General features: G+C 31.2%; 2 protein-coding genes across 3 annotated transcripts; one reads left to right on the top strand and one right to left on the bottom strand.

Moving 5' to 3' along the window:
• Positions 1-275: 275 nt before the first annotated feature.
• LOC124353689 (mpv17-like protein 2) lies at positions 276-5,732 on the bottom strand. 2 transcript variants are annotated; one of them, XR_006921614.1, is made up of 2 exons: positions 4,560-5,732; positions 276-498 (listed from the first exon to the last, which is right to left on the bottom strand). XR_006921614.1 is itself a non-coding variant. In XM_046803657.1 (1 exon), the coding sequence occupies exon 1, from the start codon at positions 5,290-5,292 to the stop codon at positions 4,645-4,647; it is 648 nt and encodes a 215-aa protein (XP_046659613.1). In that variant the 5' UTR covers positions 5,293-5,731; the 3' UTR covers positions 4,275-4,644. The 2 variants fall into 2 exon arrangements, 1 of the variants encoding a protein (XP_046659613.1); XM_046803657.1 differs by lacking the exon at positions 276-498 and having other exon boundaries at positions 4,275-5,731.
• A 2,728-nt stretch (positions 5,733-8,460) lies between these two features.
• On the top strand, positions 8,461-19,237 carry LOC124356217 (disks large-associated protein 5-like). Its single transcript, XM_046807402.1, has 5 exons — positions 8,461-8,717; positions 13,327-13,466; positions 14,463-14,519; positions 16,360-16,450; positions 19,094-19,237. Exons 1-4 carry the CDS (start codon positions 8,573-8,575, stop codon positions 16,414-16,416), a joined length of 399 nt encoding a protein of 132 aa, XP_046663358.1. The 5' UTR covers positions 8,461-8,572; the 3' UTR covers positions 16,417-16,450; positions 19,094-19,237.
• The last annotated feature ends 5,712 nt before the right edge of the window (positions 19,238-24,949 follow it).

Raw genomic sequence — 24,949 nt, 5'->3', positions numbered from 1 at the left:
AAAATAATTGAATATGTATATATTTATTTGTAAATATTGCTTAAAATAAAATGAATGGTCACATAGCAATACAATTTAGTATATCTTAGTAATTTAAATTAATTTTCTTTCATTGTTCATTTTTTGCACACTTAAACAATACAAATTGGAGTTTCTGATGCCAAACACGTTATCTTCATAGTCATGCCAGACTTTTGTTCTGGTTTTAAACTAATTAAAATACACAATGTAATCTTATTTACCTTTAGTTAGAAAAATAAAACTGCAAACTTGAACTAAAATTTTCCTCTTTTTCAGTAAAGAACGTATCCTGTTTTGGTAAATAAAACTAAATACTGTATAATAATATTATTTTCATTACATTGTTATATTTTTTTTCTCTCAATAACTTAAGAGCTGAAACCCACTGTTTGTACATCATAAAAAGAAACTTGAAACTTGGCTGTGACGCTGAGGAAGATTTTACAGTAGGACTTTAAATCACAACTTGTCAACCATCTGAAGCAAAGTCCACATAGTTAATAGTTAGGTCTATATAGATAAATTGAATGTAAATAATAAAGAAACCATTTACATAGAAAGGTAACGTGGATTTAAAGACAAGGTTGAATAAAAACAAGCTATTTAACATCAATAAATTTACTCAATGTATATTTTATTCAACAATGACATTTTAACATTTTATTCTTAATCCTAGTCCTTAGAAAAAATAAATTATCACAAAATAATTATGTTTACGTGAACCTTAATAACTTAAACCTGATATGGGAGAAAATATTAAGAGTTATCAAATATTTTGTGTAAACAAATTCAAAGTTATCAAGGGTAAAAATCTTTAAGTTTAAGTAATAAAGGATCAAGAATGTTATTAAACTTGTATGTATTGTTACTAGACAGTAAACATGTGCAATTATTCATTTAAATCAATATCATTGACTTCACAATCATGGTACACATGTAACAACAGAGAAAAAAATAAAAAATATTGTTTAGTAGAGCACACAGCAGGTAATGTACCACATTCACAAATGCATATGATAGCAAATCACAAAGTGTGGTAAGAAAACTACAGTAAACGTGTAAATTTACAGCCAGTGGTGAAGATCTTAAATTTCATTTTATAGAGATGATTTGACTTATAGTAGTTTCCGTGGCTATACTTTTGAATTTTAGAGGGTTCTTGCACAGTTCCAGACATCTAAACATCTAAATATTAACTTTGACTGTTATGAGAAGTTCAATAGGATTCGATAAAATCCTACTTAAATCGAGGGATTTAAGTTATTGAGGGTTGAGTTATCAAGGTCCAACTGTATTACAACTCTTATGCTTAATAATAATTATAAAGCTGGTTTGTCTAATTGTTTAAGCTTACTTATTTTTAATTGATGAAGAAATCCTGATCATTTTCTGATTCAGTGAGAATTGGAAGTTAACATGCTGATTGTCATATTTCACAAGTGGTGAATTGTAACATAGACTACATAAAAATTATAAGTTCAATTAATTATATTATAATAGAGATCTATAGACATTTTATCATGATATATATATATATATATATATATATATATATTATATTATTGAACTTTGATTGTTATCTCTCGAATTAAAAGTATTATATATTTACCTGAATTTTGGTACTTAGAAAAATTTATTTTTTAGAAAAATATTAAAATTATACTGGCAAGAATGGCTTTATGTACTCTCCATTTATACAATATGAATAGTCAGCTAATACAACAAATAACAATGTGAGTTTCATTAAAATATTAAGGGATTCAAATACAATTTGTAAAGTGTAGTCAGATTCAAAAACTTAAAACTTTATTAGGCAAAAATTATATTAATCAATAATTAACAATTTATATGTCAGTTATAACTAATTAAGTACGGGAGACGTCTCATATGAATACGTTTACTTAAAAGGGCGTAAGTCACATCACTCTTGTGATAGGGTTGTTTTATATTTAATTATTTATTAATAGTTTATATTCGATTATGTGTAAACAATGATTTTTAATAAAGGATATAATTTGAACATTTTAAACTTACAGTTTAATGAAAACAAAAGTTAAGGGTCGGTTTACATAAAATTACAAATAATATTTTAATTACAAAGCTTATGAACAAACAAAAATACACTTAGTATAACAGACAATTTAGAGTGTATCAGAAAGAGACATATCTAACTGAGAATATTTCCTCTACCTATATTTTCATAATATTTCAAATATTTGGGAATAAATAGACAAAGTGTCACAGTTACAGTAGTATATAAACGGCCACCAACACAATCGAATCAACTATTAATTAGAAATATCTAAACTATCGATTATGTTATTAACTCCACATTATAAGGTTATATTTATATTGGTATAATGAATGGTCAACTAAAACCCTTTTTTCAAATTTTTTATTGGTATACACGTGTTTCGGGATTCAACCATCATCAGTGTTATTTGACACACTGATGATGGTTGAATACCGAAACACGTGTATGGCAATAAAATAATTAATAAGCAGAGTTTTAGTTGACCATTCATTATACTAAACTATCGAATATAAAAACATTTAACCTAGATATTTAAAATTATTCATTGCCAGTTTTTTATTTACCAGAACAATAATATTATTGAAAATTTATTTAATTCAGTAAAGTAAAATTGTTTTACTTATTGAGTACACTATTGACATCTGCAAGCAAGAACAATGGTGATGAAAATGTGATTTTGGTCTCAAAATATATTTTGAACATTGAACAATGTTTAAAATGGTTACAAGATAATGACATTGTTGGTGGTCATCCATTCAAGCACTTTTTAAATGCTGACATACATGTTTACCATGTAAAATAATCGTTTGTACTACGCTGCTCAAACACAGTACATATAAATAAAGTCTATTTACCCATTATTTTATATAATCTTGAATACATACACTATTTTTACATATTAATATATAGCTTCACTATAATGCATATAATTCAGTTAGACATTATTGCAAATTATTTCAAAACAAAATCATGTGTTTGGTATTTGACTAATGGCCCCAAGTATAATGGTGGTATACCTGTGTTCTTTGGGTCATAAGGAGTCAGACACGTTTATCCTTAAAAATAGTAAAAGTAATAAATTTTACATTCTTTTCTTTGTAAAATTTTAAAAATATAGCTTAATTTTTTATTTATTGTTACTGTATTAATTTTTAACATGAAAAAATCAATATATTAACAATCAATAACTATACAATTATTTGAAATACCGTACCTATTACATAATTTTATTCAACATTTTGTTTTCAGTATTTTTAGATAGTCATAAATATTGAGGATTCAATACTCATGAATATTGATGATTTGATTGTGGTGTTGGCCGCTTATATTGCAGCCGATGTCACTAATTTAGTTTAAATTTGAGAGTTCTACGAATAGTGTAACATTTTATGTACATTACTCATACAGTACTTGTATATATCCAGTCCCAAATAGAGGTAAAGTTCAATTACTACATTTGAATGTCAAAAATATTGAATCTGATACTAGTCAATAAACTAGTAAATTATATATCGACTGAATCATGTTAATTTGAAATCAGCACTGTATTCCTTTTTGGTAACAACTACCATGTTCCACCTAAATTTATAGTTCGATCGTTAAAACACATTCTTATAACAATTATTTTATTTCGAAATCAAACATTGTAACTCAAGTAAGTCAATATAATTTAGCTTAAAGTATATATTCTTTTTAGGGTAGGGTACGATAAGCGGACCCGGTTTTTTATATCGAAATTGGTAAACAATATTACTTAATCACAACCATCGATATAATCAATCGATAGTGATTAATTATTTTGAACAATTAACTTAAAAAATCTAAATCAACAGCTGTAAACCCTTTCAAATAATACACATATGGTAATTTCAATTTTAGATTCAAGTAACATTTATTATTTAAAATGGCAGTCAATTTTAGAAAACTACACAACATTGCTTTGAAAGATGATAAGACATGTTTTTAGTGGCTTCAACTTGTTGGACTCGTAATAACCATTATGTGAAGTTTGTGGGAAAGAAACATCTGTAACTATGAGAGGAGCAAATATGGTCGTCTTCAGTTTTAATAATTTTGATTATAATAATTTGTTTGATCACTGTAAATATTAAATTCATATTTAAATTTAAAACTTGATTGTTATTGAGAACTATGGATACTTTTATATCGATTGATAGTCAAGGATTTCAGATGAGAATATTAGGTATCGATGATTACATTCTTCGATATAAAAAAAACTGGGCCCGCTTATCATACCCTACCCTCTTTTTAATTTAAAGAATTGGTAAATCTTGATATAATCTATTTGTAGTACTACAGAGAAAGTAAATCTGTATGGTTTGAGTATTTATACACATTGCACAATCTAGATTATTTACTATAGTATACAAATTTATAACAAAATGCAATAGATTTTAAGAAGAAAAATAATTTTAAATCCAAGCATAGGAACAAATTAAATGCTCATGAAAACACAATCAAATATATATTCACAGCTACTCACTGAAAATTTTGGGAGATTCACCAGATGAAAAATGTAAGCGCATAGTAAAGAAAAATATTGCAACTCGTGATAGAAGCTTTGGATTTTATGAATTCTCTTTAGTGTCTCTGGAATCTTCATTTATAACAGCTAAGTTGGTTTGTTTCTCTTCATCTGAGTTATCATGTCTCACATAAGATGTGTAAACATCATACCCTAATGATATTGTGTTGTCATATAAAACTCTGAATCTTGTTGGCAAAAAATAGAAGTTTACAACTTGTGCTGGCGGCCACACAACCCATTCTGCAATGTACAACCTCTTTCCTTTTGTAATAATTTCCTTTTTAGTGACTTCCCATGGTAAATGCTCTAAGTAGCTCAAGGTCAGAAAAAACACTGAGATGCAAATTGGCGAACAAACAATTTGATCTATGATAACCTTTTTCATAACAATAGTCAAAGTCCTGCCTGGCAAAGCTCTGTCCAAATATTTATACCAAGTATGGCAAACAATACCAACAGTCATACCTGATATAGACATGTGATGAGTTCTTACCCTATCCCACTTTTCTTTTTGTTTTGTAACAATTTCATAGTGTTGTTCAATAATATCCCCGGCACCAGACAATGATATTGAAATTCCAACATTTGTCAACAATAAATACTTGCTAAACATAGTTCTACCAAGTTGTCTGCATCTTTTAATAACCTTGGAGTTAAATAGTCTAAGAAGTAAGACATTTGACTGCATGAAAGATACCACCAATTAAATCACTTCCTCTTTTTAGGCTAACAATTTAACTGTACAATTACTTTAAAAACACTCAGATACACCAATGTGTGAGTTCACAATCAATTTCATATAATTTAAATGAAAATTTACTAAAGTGTGAGAAGATTTAAAACACACTAGGTCAACACAAATATAACCTCAAATAATTAAACCGGGCGCCCTAGAATTGGGACTGTATAGACGAAATTTGTACAGCAGACAGCTGTTATATATGTTATAATCAGCTGGATTAATAGTACGAATTTGGGTTCGCACACGATTTGATATTGTATACTATTGATAAATCGGAGGAAATTGTGTATAAATAATCAATTATTAAAAAGAATGTTATCAAACATATTGGAATAAGTTAACATTTTTTAATAAGGAAGAACATTGATGCATAATCAGCATAAGAAACACCCCTTTCAAAGCTTTTTTTAGGAAGTTTCTGGTGTTAATTTTTCTAAATATAGCTAATAGGTCCTCGTTTGAAATTTATTTAGTTTTATTGTACACATTTTAGTCTAGCTCATTTCAAGAAACGTTTCTATGTTAATTGTTGGGGAAAGAAAAAAATTGCAGGCAACTTTTTTAGGATTATCAAATCAAAATGAAGTTACATAATTAAAAAGTACTTTTTCTTTGGTATTATCTGAATGCCACTCTGTTCCTATCTACTACTTGTTATTACGCGATATAAGTAGGTGATTATGCTATCATAAACGTGTTACTAGTAGTACCAAAGTTAAAATTAACCTTTACGAGCACTCACGTGAACTGAGCTTGAATTTGCGTACTATCTTGAGGGATGTTTCTTTTTTCGCAACCAGTGTGGCGTGGCAGATTTCCGATTGGTACTTCCCTACTTCATATCACGTGCTAGATCGTCCAACGTGATCTGACGTCGGAAAAGTTGGACAATCTGGGATGTGATTTGAGGTCGGGAAAGTACAGATCGAAAATTTCCCTAGCCATCAGGATCAGTGCGGGCTTACGGTGTCGCCTCCGCAAATCTGTCGGAGAAAGAAAAACATCCCTAAATTCAAGCTCAGATAACGTGAGCGCTCTTTAATCTTTTTATATTTATAATACGTACTGTGTAATCACCTGTATATCCAAAACATAAATAGTAAATGGGGGCAGAGAGGCCTCCGAATAGTTTTAAAAATACAGATTAAAAATATTTAATGTGTACAGAGAAAGTTAGATTTTAATGAGCTGGTGTTCTATGTTTTATTTATGTTCTACGTTACTGGATAAGATTGGGTCAATGAACCGGTGATTTGTCGTAACGAAGCATACGCTCACAATCTGTTTTAGGTTTATTCACACTCTGTATTCAAAGTTGACAAAATTGTTTGAAATTTTACAAACAATATTTTGTTTACATTCCAAGATATTTTTGTAACTAACTTTTGAAATTTCAGATTTTTTGTCTTTACAAAATGAATGTTATTGATTGCCATGAATAAGTTCAAATAAATGGAGATTTCAAAAAGTTAGTGACGAGTGCCGGTGGCCGAGTGGTCAAAGACGATGGACTTTGGATCTGAGTTAGAGATATCGCAGGTTCAAACCCTGTCTGTGGCCGTAGCTCTGTTCATAAGTACCGTCTACCTTTTACTTTCACTCTTATTTTGTTTGATAATATCCTCGCGAGACTAGAGACCGGCGACATGAGGACGGCCAAAATAAGTCGTAAAGGGAGATCAGCCTCTCCTTTGCGTATAAATAACCAGTAGTAGGTCTTCAAGAACATAAAATATGGGTATTAAAATAATGCGTAAGCCATTTTGTTATTTGATTACAATTCCACGATCAAAGGCTTTAATTATGTACACCAATCTAATAGTATCGGCTAGGAAATGGTGAAATGTTTACAATCATTGTTATCTATGGTATATAAATCTAAATAATATATTATATTTGCAATATTGGCAACAAACAACCGATAACAGACCGGGGCAACTTTTACATAGCACTTCATTTTGTTGAAATTAGTGTGTATGACGGATACATGACATATAGTGGACGGTTGCATCAAAAGAGATTTCCGAAATGCATTGCGTGACAATGGAGAGGGAATTTTTTACAGATATTTATATGTTATAAACTGCTGCTTCGACGAAGTTCTTCACCTGAAGCGAACGTCAGAGATTCCTCATTACACTACGAGGACGGGCAGGAAAGATGTCTCTAATAAGCTAATTTTGAAACCGGACATTTGTATGCATTTATATTTGTATTGAGCCTTTTCATATTCTATATAGAATTCGGCCCTTCCTCAACATAAATAACGTAATAATCTTAATTCACTTAATCTGGATGTCTTCTTCGACGATAAAAACTCAGGCCGAATTTTAAAAAAATCTCCATTTCGAATCCTCAAGCTCTTCATGAGCTGCAAGGACGTGAACATGCTTAAGGGCCACTTTGTGGGAGAAACAGTCGATTAAGGGCACTTTTATACAGAAAGTACTGTCGAATACAACATATCACAGGTCCTAACATAGGATTAGGGCTTGAGATGTATTTTTGCAACATTTCTCTTTGCAATTTTTTTTATAAACAGTTCAAGTTCAGTTCAAAGTTTAGAAAACATATTTAAAATAACTGTAATATTTTCCATCTGAACAAAATCAGTGCTGAAGAGTAAGAGGCCTATTAAAAAGCCATTATAAGACCCCAAAACACCTTGAGAATAAATACCCCATATCGCGAGAGGATCAAGCTTCAAACTATGCTTGTATATAACACTTTTTCTTTCAAGTTCGTTCCTGAGAAAATATTTTAGTGTGCCGAAAATTTTGATCCACCCATATTTCAACAACAACAACACACGTTACCAGCTATGTTGTTATTTCTTGTAGTCTTAGATTTTCAGTGGTGAAGTGTACCGGTATAAGCCTAATATTCTATTTACTTGATAATATGGACAGGAAAATGTAAGTTTTGTAACTGAATCATACTGAGTTGTAATAAATCATACTAACTATAACATTAGCCCAAATTGTGCAGCACGATAATTAGTTTGTCTTCTGTTCAATTCAAAAGTGCTACATCAAAGTCATATTTGACAGTAAAAGTATTTTACAATGCATGTAGGTTTTAAGTGTGGCTTATGTTTGGAATAAAATGTGTAACCATATGTTACATTCTAAACAAAAACATTATTTAGCTAAAGGTGATCAATTTCAAATCCATAACTTCTTTTAAAAGTCGTATTAAAATTGTGTAAGTAACTAAATCAAAAGACATGGAAACGTCAGAATTAAGAAACCTTTACGAGTGTGAAAGAAACCGTTTAAATACGTTATGCGATAAATGGCAAAAAGTTCTAGACAAAACCCCAACAAAAAGTATCAATGATGAAAATAGAGGAAAGATAATGGCGGTGTTAGGTAAGTAACGCTGAATTTAGTTAATTATTTTAATTAAATATATATATATATATATATATATATATATATATATATATATATAAACTTCATAAAAAGGATATTTTTCTTTTGTGTGTTATCAACGGATTACCATTTATCATTTACGTTATTGTTCTATGCCTCTGTACTTTACAATGTATAAATTTTTTCACTAGTACGTTGTACGTGCTAGGTGTGTTTCTTATTCTATCTATTTTACACAGAGATATATCAAAGTATCCAGATATATTAGTTCCAGTTACGTTCTTGTCCGTGTTCTTGTTAACCCTTCAATAAACTTAGCTCGCTGTATTTACTAAAACCAATTTACAATCATGTTTTTGGTGTGAGTAAATTTGTATAGTCCGTTAACAAATTTAAATTTGGTGAGGTTCAATCACATTCATATTCAACTTTGTAAATTATATAGATTAGCAGATTCCCTTCATTGTTGATTGTATTAAAGAAATATTGTATAATTCAAAGGAGAAATAGATCAGGTATAATTTGATTTCTAACAATATTAGGTAATTACCCGTGATTGAGATTATGAATATTATAAACAGAGTATTGATTTTAGAAACAAAGGTACCAAGTGAATTCGACAAACTACTTCGTTTAAAAAAAAAATTCTTCTATGGGGCGGCCTATTGCCATGCACTCAAGCCTCAAGGGCCTTTTGCGCACCTCGGAAGCACACTATGAGGCCTACCAGTTTATGATTTCAGCAGTTCCACAAACCGCCGAAAACAGCCTATCAGGTCCTCCTGGGGAAATTCAACACCCTTGTCCAAACTACCAAAGATGGCTAACTGCTCCCTCGCTATTGTAGGGCAATCAAAGTGCAAGTGTTTCGCAGTGTAATGGGAACAGAAAAGCCCGGAACACAGTTGGATATCGATATATGTTTCATGACATTGATAGCTTAATTGGGAATATGAATGAGAATTACTGCTGTTTTATGCACTAAAAATTTAGTTTATTACCTAATGATTAGTGTTTGTTTTATTGAGTGCATGTTTTAATCATTGTGTGGATTGTACTATTAACACACATTTTCGTTTTGATCCCGATCTTACCAAATTTACTACATTTTGTACCATTGAAAAATGAAAATGATCAGGAAACATTTTTCAAAAAACTTCCATCGTCAAAAACAAACTTTATAAAAAGAATGAAAGTAGTAGTTGACGAACTACTTTGTTGCTTGAGTAGGAGAAATTTGTTTAGTTACCAGTAAATTGCAAAAAAATAAAACATAGTTTAATATGTACTGTTTAGATGATATAACTGTCAATTAATAAATATTATTAGCATAATTCTTAATTTGCATTACTGTACTTATAATTAATTATAACTTTATAAACTTATGTCTACGTAAACATACTACGAACTTGTATTATTTTCCATTGTTAAACAGAGCTACTGTCCATGAAAGCAGTAACAAGACCACACATGGCTATGGATGATTCAATGTTGGGTTTAGCTCCAGTTCACCTTCCTCTTATAGTTTGTTTTTATAAAGAAGATCTCTGATTGAGCCGGATCCCTGCAACCTCTATCATACGCTAAACATCTCACTTCAAACTTCTACCGCATTAAAATATACACTTATAGTACTTTGGACATAACTTTTTGCTGATTGGGTAGTATTCACCCATGTATTCGAGTAAAAGAAAAATATTTTGTGTGTTATTGTGCATTGGCATAACCAAAACTATGGAGAAAAACACGGTTTTCTGTTTAAAATTTAAGCTTTCTCCACTTTAACTCATCATTATTTCAAAAGTAATAACAGTAGACAAATTCTTTTACAGCATTTGTTGTATGTCTCTTGAAAAATGACACAACAAAAATTAGAATTGTAAGTTAATAATTAGAGTCGTAATTATTCTTGATTTGTAAACACTAACGAAATCAGTCATTAGTTATTATTTTGAGATTTTTAAAATACTGTATGATACAGTTCGAGGACTTTACCTGCGCACGTGGCCTTGAGTGTGTGATGATAGGTGGCGGGGTAGCATTATGCGCTGCCACCCCAAAATTATTTCCTATGACTCAACGACAGCCCCTTTTCTCTGAATCGTACTGACGCAGTAAACATCCCACTCGCTAAAAATCAGTCTGTTTTGTGACGGTGCTGAGTGTGGTGGTTGCTGGAACTTTGTTTTCACTGATAATGTCTGATGAGTTAAACTCTAAATTCAAAGGTAGAATAATTCCTGAAATCGTGAGTAATGTTTATAAATTTATGAAGGAAGATACACACAGGTAGATTAGATGAAGGAGGATAATTTATGTTTATATTCTTTTGTCGAAGGCTCTTCAAAGAATTGCTCCAGCAACTGATGTATCAGAGCGAGTTGTGACTCAAATAAACGGTGAGTTTAAAAATTGAAGGTTAGTAATCAGTGCAAGGCAAGTTTTACTACACAACAAAGTCGACGACGTAAACATTTACTTATTTTGATGACTCGATAAGTGTGTAGTGAGAAGACTAGTGTACACTTTCACTGCATATCGACTGCAAAACTATTGAGGGAGGCGCTAAGGTAAAAAAATAAACTTACAGAGCTGCGAGAAAAGTTTGAGGTGGATATTAAAGAACATAAGGTTTACTTGGCGATAGACAGCAAACAAGAGGAAATTAGGTACTAATTCAAAACCCAAAGTGGGGACTACCACGATAACATAAATGGGGAAATATTTGTGAAGTGGGTGAAGGAAAAAGTGTTGCCGAATTTAGAACAAAATTTACTACGAATCGTCGATAACGCGCCCTACCACAAGAAACAAATTGATAAGGCTCATATTAAGTTAATTTGTGTCGAAGTCGAAGGTTATGTAGCTAAAAGAAATATATCATATCTATGTCTCAAGCTAAAGATCTCCGAGAAGACAAGTACCAAGTCCGCAAAACCCCAGATTGACAATATTGTAGAATCCTTTATTGCATCAGTTGGAGATCATTCGGATACAGACAGCAGTGACAGTGGCCCAGAAGAGGAGAGGACCATTTGTGTGGGATTAAGGAACTCCAATGAAAAACAATCATTGTATGTTACACTTGTTATTATAAAATTGTATTTATTCCAGTATTTTAACTAAATATTATTGAATTCACTAAAAATTAAATAATTAGACTAATTGTAATAATAGCGAAAATAGGACATATACTTGTGTTTATATTACATTGTTATAGTCTCGTTTAACGTGTTTTTTAAAATAACACATTAGTATAATTCAAATAACACATTGGTATAATTGATTTGCCGATTAGTATAATACTTTATACTAACCGGCAAATCGAAATCGTGAGCTTAAACTGATGTTAAAAAGAGTATTGTGCCTTCATCTCGGCGGCTAGCACGTAAACGCAACCCACCACACAGATAGTGCTTATTTGTTGAAAGGGTAGTATTTGGGTTCCGCGCGCGCAGCTAAATTCCTTCATCTGTACCATGTGCTCTGCACGTAAAAGCCGATTTAGATTTATAACCATTAAACTTGTACTTATATATAAATCAGGCAATTTTTATTACAGAATGTTTTTACTTCTGAGTGTTTGTATACATAGAGAGATGTGCAGTCACAACACTTAATTCTAGACATGCTGCGTTCGGCCTGACCTTCCACTGTGCTGTTTGCATTCTATATTAATGTCATAATATAATAATATGCGTATGCCATAATAATGAAACGCACCCGCCTATCCTGTTTGTTAAAAACAAAAAAGGTAAAATATTGTTTTTACAAAACCAAACAGCGAGATGTTTAAATTGATCATGTGAGCTTTTAAATACTGGCATATTTAATTCAAGGAAAGGCCGAACTACGCGGTTGGGCAAACTAAAATGACCTAGCCCCAATATCCTGTTCAGTGCCAAGGCAGTCATTTTTTTGGAAGCCTATGATTGAAAAGAGCAATTATGTAGTTGGATACTTTCGTGAACCTTTCAAGAACGTAAATTTCTTAGAAGCAGCATTCCTAGCAGGACAAAACATCAACACTCGGTTTGGTTAATGTTCCCAATGGTATCTAATGCCTCTCACCCTCAATAAAACATATCCGATTTTTTAGTGAAAATATACTTTCAACCCATAGAATGACAATTCTGGAAATCCAAATGTTTCAAAGTTACAGGCATGGGTAAACGCTGTTCTTTGTGTTCTTTCGTCATAAGAAGACAAGGGTTGTTTAATTAATTATTATATAGAAGGTTAACTTGGTCCAGCATTTGGTCAATTTTAGGACAAGGATTGGTTAAAAAAAATTCAACTTTTGGTTCCAATTTGACTTAATAAATTAGCATAATGCTGCATGAATTGCGGCTTTGGATTAATTCTACTACAACGGTTGTCTTATTGTTAGGATATATATATATATATATATATATATATATATATATATATATATATATATTGATAAACCGTGGATGGAGTGGTAGGGCTAACAGAAAACAAACTATTTTTTCTACTCAATGGACTCCTGAAGATGTGCACGAAGAACGTTAAACGTTAGCCAGATAAAGGTGAGGGAAGTAAATATAACATTTGAATATTTATAGCAGCACTTCGATGTTAACAGGTCAGACCAGGCTTTTACTCAACAAGAAGATGAAACAATTTGAAGGTTTGCTATCAGACAGTAACACGGACTCAGAGTTCACTCATCCACCTATCACATTACAGGACTTGGAGGGCTTCTGGGAACTCGTTATGATTCAAGTCAGTAACTAGTTCGATAATGTTTTTAGATTCAAGATTTTCTGAAAGGTGGTAGCAAGATTCACATTCCAAGTTCACTTCCGTTCAAATAATCAAAATTCTGAATTTAATCTGATAATTTATTAGGTTAGTGCTGGTTAAATTATGCTCGCTATTCTGTGCGGGTGTTAATGAAGACCTGCTACTTACCTAAATGTACAGAAAACAGGTAATCATGATAATTTTTCCGGAGTGGAAATTTATTGATGTGTCTGAAACAAAATTTAAATTGCGAAGTGGGATTTCGTTAGTTTTACAATACCTTAGGTTTTGTTATTGCAGCATTTTGTGGCATGGTAAATGTAATAGAGATCATAATAATAATAACTAGTCATACCAATTACTTTCGCAATCGCGTTGGCCAGAAAGGTCACAATTCTTTACGACATTTATAATGTTCATTCATCATTTGGAGTCTTTTATATGGAGATATAATCTTTGGAACGATTTAGTTTTCTACATTATTTTACTTTGTTATGATTATGAGATTAGTTACTTTGTTATTGTCAGTGATAGTCGCTCATTAGATTACCGTTGTGATTAATTGTGAAAAGCGGAGACTCCAAGACCAATGTGTTTTATCTAGTCCTGCCCCATAAAATAAAACGTAGTTCTGTATACTTAGCAAAATCTACGATTACTGAATATATGAAGTAATTAAAATTATTTACCTAAAAACTGATAATGATGTATTGGTGTATAAATACATATCCATTGGTACGGTATAAAATACTTTCACCTATTATTTTATTTACAAAAAAATCTATTTCTATTTGATATGGTGTCATAGGGCTAAAATATAATGTCATAAAAATGTTCAAACCCATTCCAGTTGGATATCTAGGATATCAATTTAGTTTAAAAAGTAAATGTTTGTTTTTACTTGTTTTCACTAACTTGCATCCAATTATATATGTTTATGACTACATACCACATATATTACAATACTTTTTCAAGGTGAACGAGATGTACATCAAATTCAAGAGTCTTGAAGAGGGAAATGTTCCAGGAGAGGTAATGAATGAGTTAATACAAATGTAATTGCTTAGTCTGCGGAGAGCTTTTGATTTATACTAGTACCACAATAACTTGTATCATACATGTACCTCTACAATAGATAGTAGATCTGAACTTTCTTTATTTCATATTCATGGAATTTGAAAGTGACAAAAGGTTAAATTGACCTTATATGTAAACGTATATAAAAGCAGTTATACACAAGTTATTCCGTTTTAAGTAGATTATATTTTTAGTTTACTGCTGATGATTTCCTATTTCTACTTTAAAATACAAGTTTTTAGACAGTTTTATGTACAAATGCAATTGTTTTCTTTGGAAAAGCACCAGTCGTTTCTTAGAACATGTAACTGCCATTAAGTCCAAGTCCACTACATATCCGCATTGTGCTTCTGCAACTGTTTGTAATCTGTTGCTGACTAAATCGTCCATAATGCTTTTCCGAAAGTAAAGTAAGGAAAACCTTTTTTGCAATGTGACCTGTAAATAAGCCGATTTTTTTAGTTCACTCTTGAAACTCTTTGTAGACACCTGTGATAACTGCTTTATGGTAAAAGTTATCATCTAAGTTGTTAACATAATATACGTACACATGCTTTATTGTTTGTCAGTTTTGAAAAGAATGTTTTGAATTATCGAAATTGTGTTCAAAAAATCTAACTGTATCCATAAGTTTTGGCACTGTATGGTTTGTCTTTAGTATTTGTGTGGGCTAAATCTCAGTTGGAGGAAGGAATGCGATAGCCACCGAGCACAGCAGATACGAGTACAGTTCTCACTGTACTTGTATATTATCCTTACAAATTTCTTCGTTAAATCTTAAGAATTCAAGATGGCAGCCGTTCATCAGTTTTATAAATATAAAATTACATTGATTCATTATAAGTGATTATGCATTAAGATACAATTTCAATTGCTTATAATTAAGTCAAATACACAATTTTACATATAATTTTATATGCGTATCGCGATTTTGGTCTTTTAGGATTTCTAAATATTTGAAAGTGCTGCAGTAAAAAAAATATGAATACCTTTAGAGTCGTCATGCCATCGGTCTTTCACAAATTAAAAGTCTACACTAATGATGTGTCTTCAGTTAAACATTTCGAGATGTACATCTCTGGAATGGAAAACAGACTTGGAATACTGTCTCTGCCTGTGAAGAGGGGATGCTGAAAACCAAGAAATTAAAAGAAAAGTAATATAGCCCCGGTGTTGCCCAACCGATGGTCTAATACTGTAGGAGCTATCTGTTGGCTTAATTAGGCACTCTCTTGAAGTAATGCGGAAGGCCCGAGAGGAAATGATGTCTGGGCCTGTGGGGTTTTTAGTGAGTGCCAGTCTCAAGGCGGAATCCGCTGACGGTGGACTAGCATTTCCCTCCTTGTCACAAAAAATAGTGGGAAGGTTGATTCAATGTGGGTGTTCAGTTTAGCTCCATTTCACTTTCCGTTAAGGAATTAAGAGATCCTGGACATTCCTTTGATAATTTCTGATGTGTTACAAAAAGAACAAGAGACCTAGTCACAAGACTTTTTGTGTTCATCTTTGCCTCAGCATTGACTGGTCTTAGTAAGTAGTCACCAAATACAGGAGGGAATACCTCTGTTATATATGCAGAGGTTTTACAGATTATGTACCTAACTCAGCATACCCCTAAAACTAAATTAATTTTCTGGTATTAGAAATATTATTGATAGGTTATAAATATCCATTTTGATGCTACTAATGTACACATGGATTGAGCAAAATATTTTAATACCAGATTGTAAGAAAAAATAACTTCTCTCTGTTTTGTAACCAAACAATAATGCTTTGTGTTGATCGTGTTGAATAGGGCAATAGAGTTCACACTCCAAAGTACAGAGCGAGTCCCATGCCTCGGTATCGGTGACACAGTGACGTCAACGATATTCACAGCTCAATTGGTAAATATTGTTTTTTTTAATATAAATTTGACCACTGTAGTTACAATAAATGTAGGTAGGTGTCATGTCGGCAGAGTCTGATTTATGACATATAAAATCAGATTCTGCCTGATTAAGTTCTAACTAAGGGGGAGTAGGATCCTCCCAAAAGTACTAAAAAATGCTAAGCATATATGGATAAAAGCAATCAACTTGTTTGAAATACAGCAGTTAAATGAGTTACTTTGAATTAATCATATTTAAATGGTTTAGATTCAGATTTATTCCATAACCCTGGGGTGTTGTTCTATTCAATGGATTCACCACCCTCTCCCCCCCCCTAAAACTAAGTGCTAGTTACATCACTGCCTGGGAGAGTTTTTTTATTACAATAAAACTATCTTGAACATTGAATACACAAAAACAGTTCATATAGATACAATTCACAATACTAAAACTATTTTTACTGCATCACCAATTTTGATTAACCCACTTTGTATAAGAATTTTTTTCATTAGCAAAAATGTTTGTTAACTTCAAAATTTTCAGTTAATAACTTGGTAAAAAAGGAATAGTTGGACTCAGCCAAATTTTAAAAAGTTTGCATTTTCTTTGTAAGAAATTGGCTAATGGTAAAATAATCTAATTTCAAATACTGTATTTCTATGTCAAAGTTCTTCTATAAATGTACAGTAATATATGTACTATTTGGTTAAATTGCCATTTCTCCTAAATTTTTCTTAATTCTTGAGCATGCAATCCGTAAGAACAATGTTAAACCTTGTATGGCCTTAGTTTTTGTCATAGCAGTATAGGTGACGATTCCTTTTAAGAATGTAATTAACAAACATCCAAATATATTTTAGTTTTTTTTTTTTTTTGTTAAGCGTATATTTTTAAATATTTAAAAGAAGTACAACAAACTTTCAGAGTTGTTTTTCTGAATAACCAATAACAAATTGAATAACTAAAGAGTTTGGATGCATATTACTTAAATCTTTAAAATGGGACACCTTCCATAATTCTACAAATAAAAATTGGATTTAAAAATGCATGAGGTTTATCATCGTTCTTACCAAGCTACGATTAAGATGGCCGCCAGCACATCCAGCTCTTATGCTAACCAGTATGGTTTTTAAAGTAAATCTCAGCCAAAACTAAATTCATTCTATTATGCATACAATTTCTTATAACAAAACAAACAAAATTTTGTTTTATTTTTTACCATTATTAAAATGAAAATATTAGTCCAATTCCAAAACTGAGTTTTGTCCAAAAAGAAGTTTCAATTGCATGATTGCCAAACAGTAACTACCATACATTTCAAATGTCCAACCATACAAAAAGTATTTATTTTCAAGTTATAAATCGTTTTAAAACTAGGAATAGTTCCTGAACTCATTAAGTCACTTTATAAACTGTTTCATCGTCCATTATGACGTCCACCTCCCTGTAAAGAACAAAATTTGTTGTCTTAGTACCTTCACGTTAGCTTTTTACGACAAATACAATACATATCACAGGTTGTCTCTTTATTAATTAAAAATATACATTGTACATAACGATTGCTGGAACTAAAAAGTGGACCTAACAAGTTTATTATTCATACTAAATAAAAATGTTTTATGGGAACTAGGGTTACAATAATGGTAGTTGTTTTAACGAACTCTCATATTACTTCTTTGTTTAAAGTTTTTGAACTTATATTACTGTTTTCAAAATTGTAATATAAGTCAGTACTTAAACACAAAAAATTGATATAACTTTAAACGAGTCCATAACAGAATATTTTCAGAATTTTTACATCTTGTGTAGGTGTTCCAGCAGAACAACTACATCTACATAATTTATTTTTGAAAAATTCTCTGACCATGGTAAAAGTTGTAGAGGTTTCTTTAAATATCCTGAAAAGTTTTAGTTTTAGCCAACGAGTTATAGAATTGAACAAACCAATTGTGTGATGCTTAAAAACTATTTCAAAGATGTTTAAGATTATTACTACATTTCATTAAGTAATTTTATATGTGTAACCTGAAGTGTATAAAGAAACAGGGAAACAAATTTAGTACAATTACACACCACATCTAAAATTGTTATACTACTTATTTCAGAAACATGTTATTTTTTTAAAGAATAAAATATATATAATTATATTTTCAACCAGGCTAGTATATTTATTTCAAAATTAATATAGGCTACTGTTGAAATGTTTTAAAATACATTTATACTTTTGTTGTATAAATTAAGACAAATACATACTTCCCATATTTTGATACATATCTGACATAGTGTACGTATATTATAATCTAAGTATAGGACCTGCTTACCTGGGTTATGTAGTTGTATTTTTCTAAAGAAAATTAATAAAATCTTTATTTAAAAAAAGAAAAAGGTTTATTTATTAATAAGTTAATGTTTAACACAGATTAACTTTATGATAAAAGAATTCTTTGGCTGATATTGGCAAACTTGTATTCCTACAACTGAAAAAACTAATTCTAATAGAAATTTATATTAAATTATATTGGTTTCCTATTTTAATATAAATTGTTATGCAGATTATTTGTTTGTAAAATAACGATATTTTTTTTAATGTATAGTTTGGTCCATAATTTATATATTGTATATCATTCTCAATATTTACATTGAATAGTTATTTTTCAGGTTTCTGAAAATACTGGACTCAGAAGAATCGAAACAAAAAAACTACATTAGAGAAAATATAAAAATTTATGTCAATTTTATCCATTAAATACTATTGTTTTGTCTCGAATTATAATCAAAATTAATAATGTTTTCTCCTATCCTCAGCTATTTTATTTTAGATATAACGAATTAGTAAAAGGTAAAGGTTTTTTACCATTTACCACTGTATCATTAAAGTGTATCCAACCGTTGTAGTACATAGAAGTGTAGCCTACAAGAATGTGCTCAATTACCAGGTGAAAACTGGGCAAGACACTGCCAGCTGTTTACCAGCCTCAATGCACAGCATAACGTGTATTGTAAAGTTCTTTTAGAGAAATGTATATTTCACTATACTTTAACTAATGGTCTTTCTTATTGTTAAGGGCAATATAAAGATTTAATCTTTAATTCAGTTTGACATTGGAATTAAATGTCGTAACATGACCTTTAATAATATTAACAGAATGAGTTACAATATTTTTAACTTCTACCATCAAATACACTCCTAAGTATTGAAGGTTTGAAAAGATTAATTCTATAATTGCTTTACCTCCATTACTTTGGGTGTGATGTGTTTGTGCAGTGACATCGCTTGGGTTCACTCTCCAGTCTGAACTTCATGTAGCTCATTTGGTATCACTTAATAATTATTTTAACTTTGAGTGGTAATCCATTGCTACATTTTTTTTTTTTAAGTCAAGATCTTTTTTACACCTGAAGTAGAGAGTAGAATTCAATTCTCGAAATATAGTGTTATACTATTTTGTAACATATAACAATGGCAAATGTCCAAAATCCTATTTGGGGAGCGATGGTATAAATCTTTTTTTGAGAGGATCACTGGCTGCTCTGAAAATCTGACCCTGAAAAGTGTTCATTGATTTGAAGTTGCTTCAAAAACCAGATTAATGTTGCTGAAAAGGACCAGAATAATTACGTCTTCAGTGATCATACGATAAGAGAAATTAAGAGAGTATTTGACAAGAATATTTTTATTTAATTAATATGGATTACATTCTTAATATAACAATGGTTGTTTTGTTAGATCAGATTCATCCTATTAATCTTCTGTATATAATTCTCAAATTGGGCTGCGTTTAATTTAAACATCCCAGCTTATAATAAAATTTGAGTAATTCTTTAAAATGGTGCAGTGTAAATAACAACTCCACACAATTTTAATATGTTTATTTTATTATAACAACCTTATAACCTAATGTCTCATTAAAGCTATCAATCACTAACTTTCATAATCTCATTCATTAAAAAATTCACTAACCTGTAATGATAGGTACAAACAAATAAAATTCCCTTTAAAAATCTTTAAAATACAAAAGTACATAACTAAAAGTAAAATCACACAAAAATCATTAACAATGTATTTATATGATAAAACATGTATAATCATATACTTTTGATGTACAATATTTAACAGCTATAATAATAATATCAATAATGTAGGGCAACAGGTACAAAAATGGATTCCTTAGACCTAGTCTACTTTAGCTACTTCTCCCCTCCCCCTCTAATGGTCTAAGCCCTTCACTATGACAGCCTGATAATCATTTATTTTTAACATTTTATTCTCTATTTGTTATTAGGATACCTTAGTTAACTTCATATTAGGCTTAATCAGTCCATGGAAGAGACCCATTTTTGTACCCCTAAATGTAGTTAAGTTTGGTCTTTCACAATTTTATACGGACAGGCTTATGGTAAACATTATATCTAAAACTGTTTCGAATTCATTGTTTATGAGACTTACATCTAATTTTATACAAACTAATTTCCAGGCAATAAATCAATACTTAGTAAAGGATTTACAGAAGAATGAAACAAATTTTGATAGCTAATACAGTTATAGATCTAAATTGCTAAACTTTCTTAAAATTACGTTGTTTCTGTATTGAACTAATGTATTTAGTTTTTGAGCGATTTCACTTCTTACTTTACTTATTCTGTGATTGTTTCCGATGGTTCATTAAGTTATACAGCAATCTAAGTTTTTCCAAGTAGAGACAATCACAGACAATATCAAGTTACAAGTACAAATTGTCGGAAAAAACACCAACAATTCTAAAAACAGAGGCAATTTTATTAGTTTAAATTCAAACCATATTCAAGTGAACAAATATTATACAAACTCTGATTATGTACACTTACTTATATAATTAGTGAGACTAGATTACAGGATGGGAGGTCGGGGAATGATGGTACAATGATATCAACATTCAAAAATGGAAAGATATGTTGGGTTATAACACTGGCAACTGAAGTCAAATACAATTGGGCGTAAATTTACCCTACATATACTACAATATAGAAAAATATAAGTTGAAAATAGTGCCACAATATTGATGAAAATCTGGAATTCTTGAAATTTAATCTTTTTAATTTAAGTTAACTTCTTATTTATGGGATATGGACAATAGTTTGAAGTAATTACGAGATTTCAAAATAATGGCACAAAGGACTGAAAAATTTTCAGTCAATTCCTTTCACATGGTCTACAGCATATGGGAATTTGACAATGACTGAAAGCCCATATCAGCCAATGAATAACTGTCATAGCAATAAATTAGCATGAGCAAAACTATTGTATCTTATCTTTGTACTGATACTTCAAGTTGACATTTGGTCATAAAATATAGCCTCTTCCAACTCTGGCAGAGGGATCTTAAAAATAAAGTAAACAATGACGTTTTTTTCTGGTATGAATATTGTTCATAGCTGTACGTACTAATAGGAAAATATTGATATCGTAGGGAGCATGGCACAAAACTATGGTAGCTCTATATTCTTAGTAATAATGAAGCAATAACACTGACCATTGTGTTGTACATGGAGGGTACCCTACACAAAAAACCCAAACACAACCATTGTTTTTGAGAACTTTCTCTTTTTATTATCTTCAAAGGATTTGAGAAAAATATATGTCTGGGGTTCATAAGATTAAAACATCAGATTTATACAACAAAGTCAAATAATTGTAATTGTGAAAAAATTTAATCTCATAGATTTGTTAATTAATTTAAGGATCATAAGGTTAGTTGACTAACCATAATATTGATCCTATTATTTTTTTAATAGGAATTAGAAACATTGAAATTCCTCAAATGGGAATTAAAGTCTTTGTACGGATATTAAAATATTCTGAAAGAACTTGCGTGGTTTAAAACATATATTCAAAACTTATTTCAATAATTGACAATTAATTTTATTTTGTGGGAATCAACCAAGATTTTCTTTACGGAAGTTTCAAAGTAATCGACTATTCCCCATTGAATTCACACATACATATCTAAAAATAAAACAAACCCAATTAGAAAGACTTGTAGATTTATGGATTATTTATTAAAAACATATGGTATAGTACCAGTCATGTACATAAGACATCATACGGAAAAAGTTCATGACTGGTGGGATTGGAACTTTTGTAAATTAAGTTTACCAATAATTCATTTAAAAGACATTTAAAAATTCACATACACAAGAACCATCTGATTACGGAAGGAAGACAGATATAATACATATTAGGAGTTATGTCTTTGAAGTACAGTGGTTATCTCGGAAGACAACACAAAATTTGTCACCTGCTGAAGTAGGTAGTAAACTAAATATGACCTGTCTTAAGCCACCTTGATCAGGCGGTTTATAAATTTCTTGGGATGAACTGGATTTTCTTGTAACTCCTACCAGACTGTTATTTTGCTGTTATACGAGGGGGTACCAAAAAAAAAACCGGAATTATTTTATAAAAATTATATATTATCAAATTTTTTACAATACGACCTTATCTCCTTCAAAATAATCTCCATTACAACTAATACACTTGTCCCAACGGTATTTCCATTGATCAAAACATTTTTTGTAGTCATCTTTAGAAATGGCTGCAAGCTCGAGCTTCGTTTTTTTTCTTAACCTCTTCAACGCTGTCAAATCGTTGACCTTTCAAGCCTCTTTTCATGTGTGGAAATAAAAAAAAGTCGCATAAGGTCTGATAAGGAGCGAGGTCAGGCGAGTAAGGTGCGTGGGGCAGCGGAACCATCCCGTTTTTGGCTAAAAACTGCCTAACTGAGATGGCTGTGCCGGTGGTGGAAGAACCAGTCTCCAGTCTGCCACAAATCGGGTATTTTCTGGCGAACACTGTTGCGCAATCTTCTTAAAATCTCCAAATAAAATGTTTGGTTGACAGTCTGACCTGGAGGAACAAACTCAGAATGAACAATGCCTTTAGCATCAAAAAAGCAAATCAACATGGTTTTGATGTTTGATTTGACTTGCCGACATTTTTTTGGACGAGGTGAAGATGGCGACTTCCATTGGCTTGACTGTTGCTTCGTTTCTGGGTCATAACCATAGCACCGTGACTCATCACCAGTAATTACCTTTTCCAGAAAATCGGGATCATTTTCGAGATGTTCTTTCAGAAGGCGGCAAGTTTCAACTCGATGTGCCTTTTGATGATCAGTCAGAAGTCGAGGAAAAAATTTGGCAGCAACCCTTTTCAGTCCTAAATCTCCTGTTAAAATTCGTTGAACCGAGCTCCAAGTTAACACACTACTCTCTGATAGTTCCTCAATTGTCTGTCGACGGTCGGTGAGCACAAGTTCACGAATTTTCTCAACATTTTCGTCTGTTCGAGAGGTTGATGGACGTCCAGAACGAGGTTTGTCTTCAATCGACATGTCGCCATTTTTAAATCGAGCGAACCACTCGTAGACCTGAGTTTTCCCCATAACATCTTTGTAAGCTGTATTCAACATTAAAATAGTTTCTGCAGCATTTTTACCAAGTAAAAAACAAAATTTCACAGCTGCACGTTGTTCACTTAAACTTGCCATGACATAAAACGAAACAAGAACAAAACAGTCACTACGAACGAACAGAATGCACTAGGACAACGGAACTGGGGTCACTGAGCTCGCAATGGGTTGCGCGACACACGCCTAGCGGCAGGAATGTGTACTACAGGCTGCCGGCTGCCAGCAATACAATTCCGGTTACTTTTGGGTACCCCCTCGTACAGTAAGCATAATATAGTTTTTGTTCTAAGTTTGTATTATTTTAATGTCATTTATTATTACCATTGTAAAGTGAATAATTATTGTCTGGGACTAAAATTTATATGCAATGGAAAATTATTATTATTTTTCTATAGTGCTAGGGTAAGTCAGATTCAAATTTAAATAGGATTATCATCTTTGCTTAATACAAGTGAAAGACTAACTGAACAAAAGTGTTGGTAGCGGATAATGATATGGAATGGATTTTATCCTACAATGCAGCCATGTCCAAGACAGATGTTGCAATAATGGTTGTGCAATATATAGAATAATATCAAATTTTCAACGAATGAAAGTATGTAGCTTTCAGTTAAATATATAAGTATTAGTAGATTCCAAAGAAAACTCTACCAATACTTAACCATAAGCTATCACATAATTAAAATCCAATAGCTCTGTATTCTGTAACCAACCACCAATCCTAGGAACTATTGTGACCTGTATTCTGTAATTCGATTTTTAATAATTAATGTTGTGTTTTGTTTTTATTAAGTGAATGAGCTGACTTATGCGTGTCACAACGCTCTGATATGATTTGTTTACTTTAACATACATATATTTTAATTATGTGTTAGGTTAGTTATTTAGCTGAAGAAGAGATCAGATTGCAGATCTCGAAACTTAGTGTGGATTTTTCATATCACTGAACGATGGCAAATGTTCGGAAAAATCCTGTTTCCTTCATAATAGGAAAAATCAGCCCAATACCAGTTTTATTTTTATTAAATACATGTTTTAGAGTTAGTGAAGTTAACACACTATGGTG

This window comes from Homalodisca vitripennis, chromosome 2 (genome assembly GCF_021130785.1).
Source record: "Homalodisca vitripennis isolate AUS2020 chromosome 2, UT_GWSS_2.1, whole genome shotgun sequence".
Classification (NCBI taxonomy): domain Eukaryota; kingdom Metazoa; phylum Arthropoda; class Insecta; order Hemiptera; family Cicadellidae; genus Homalodisca; species Homalodisca vitripennis.
The sequence above is the reverse complement of the archived record's forward strand: the minus strand, read 5'-3'. Positions and strand labels throughout refer to the sequence as shown.

Coding starts and splice junctions, on each gene's coding strand:
- LOC124353689 (XM_046803657.1), bottom strand. CDS start 5,292: ATGCAGTCAAATGTCTTACTTCTTAGACTATTTAACTCCAAGGTTATT.
- LOC124356217 (XM_046807402.1), top strand. CDS start 8,573: ATGGAAACGTCAGAATTAAGAAACCTTTACGAGTGTGAAAGAAACCGT. Junction 8,718..13,326: donor AAAGATAATGGCGGTGTTAG/GTAAGTAACGCT, acceptor CGATGTTAACAG/GTCAGACCAGGCTTTTACTC. Junction 14,520..16,359: donor AGGGAAATGTTCCAGGAGAG/GTAATGAATGAG, acceptor CGTGTTGAATAG/GGCAATAGAGTTCACACTCC.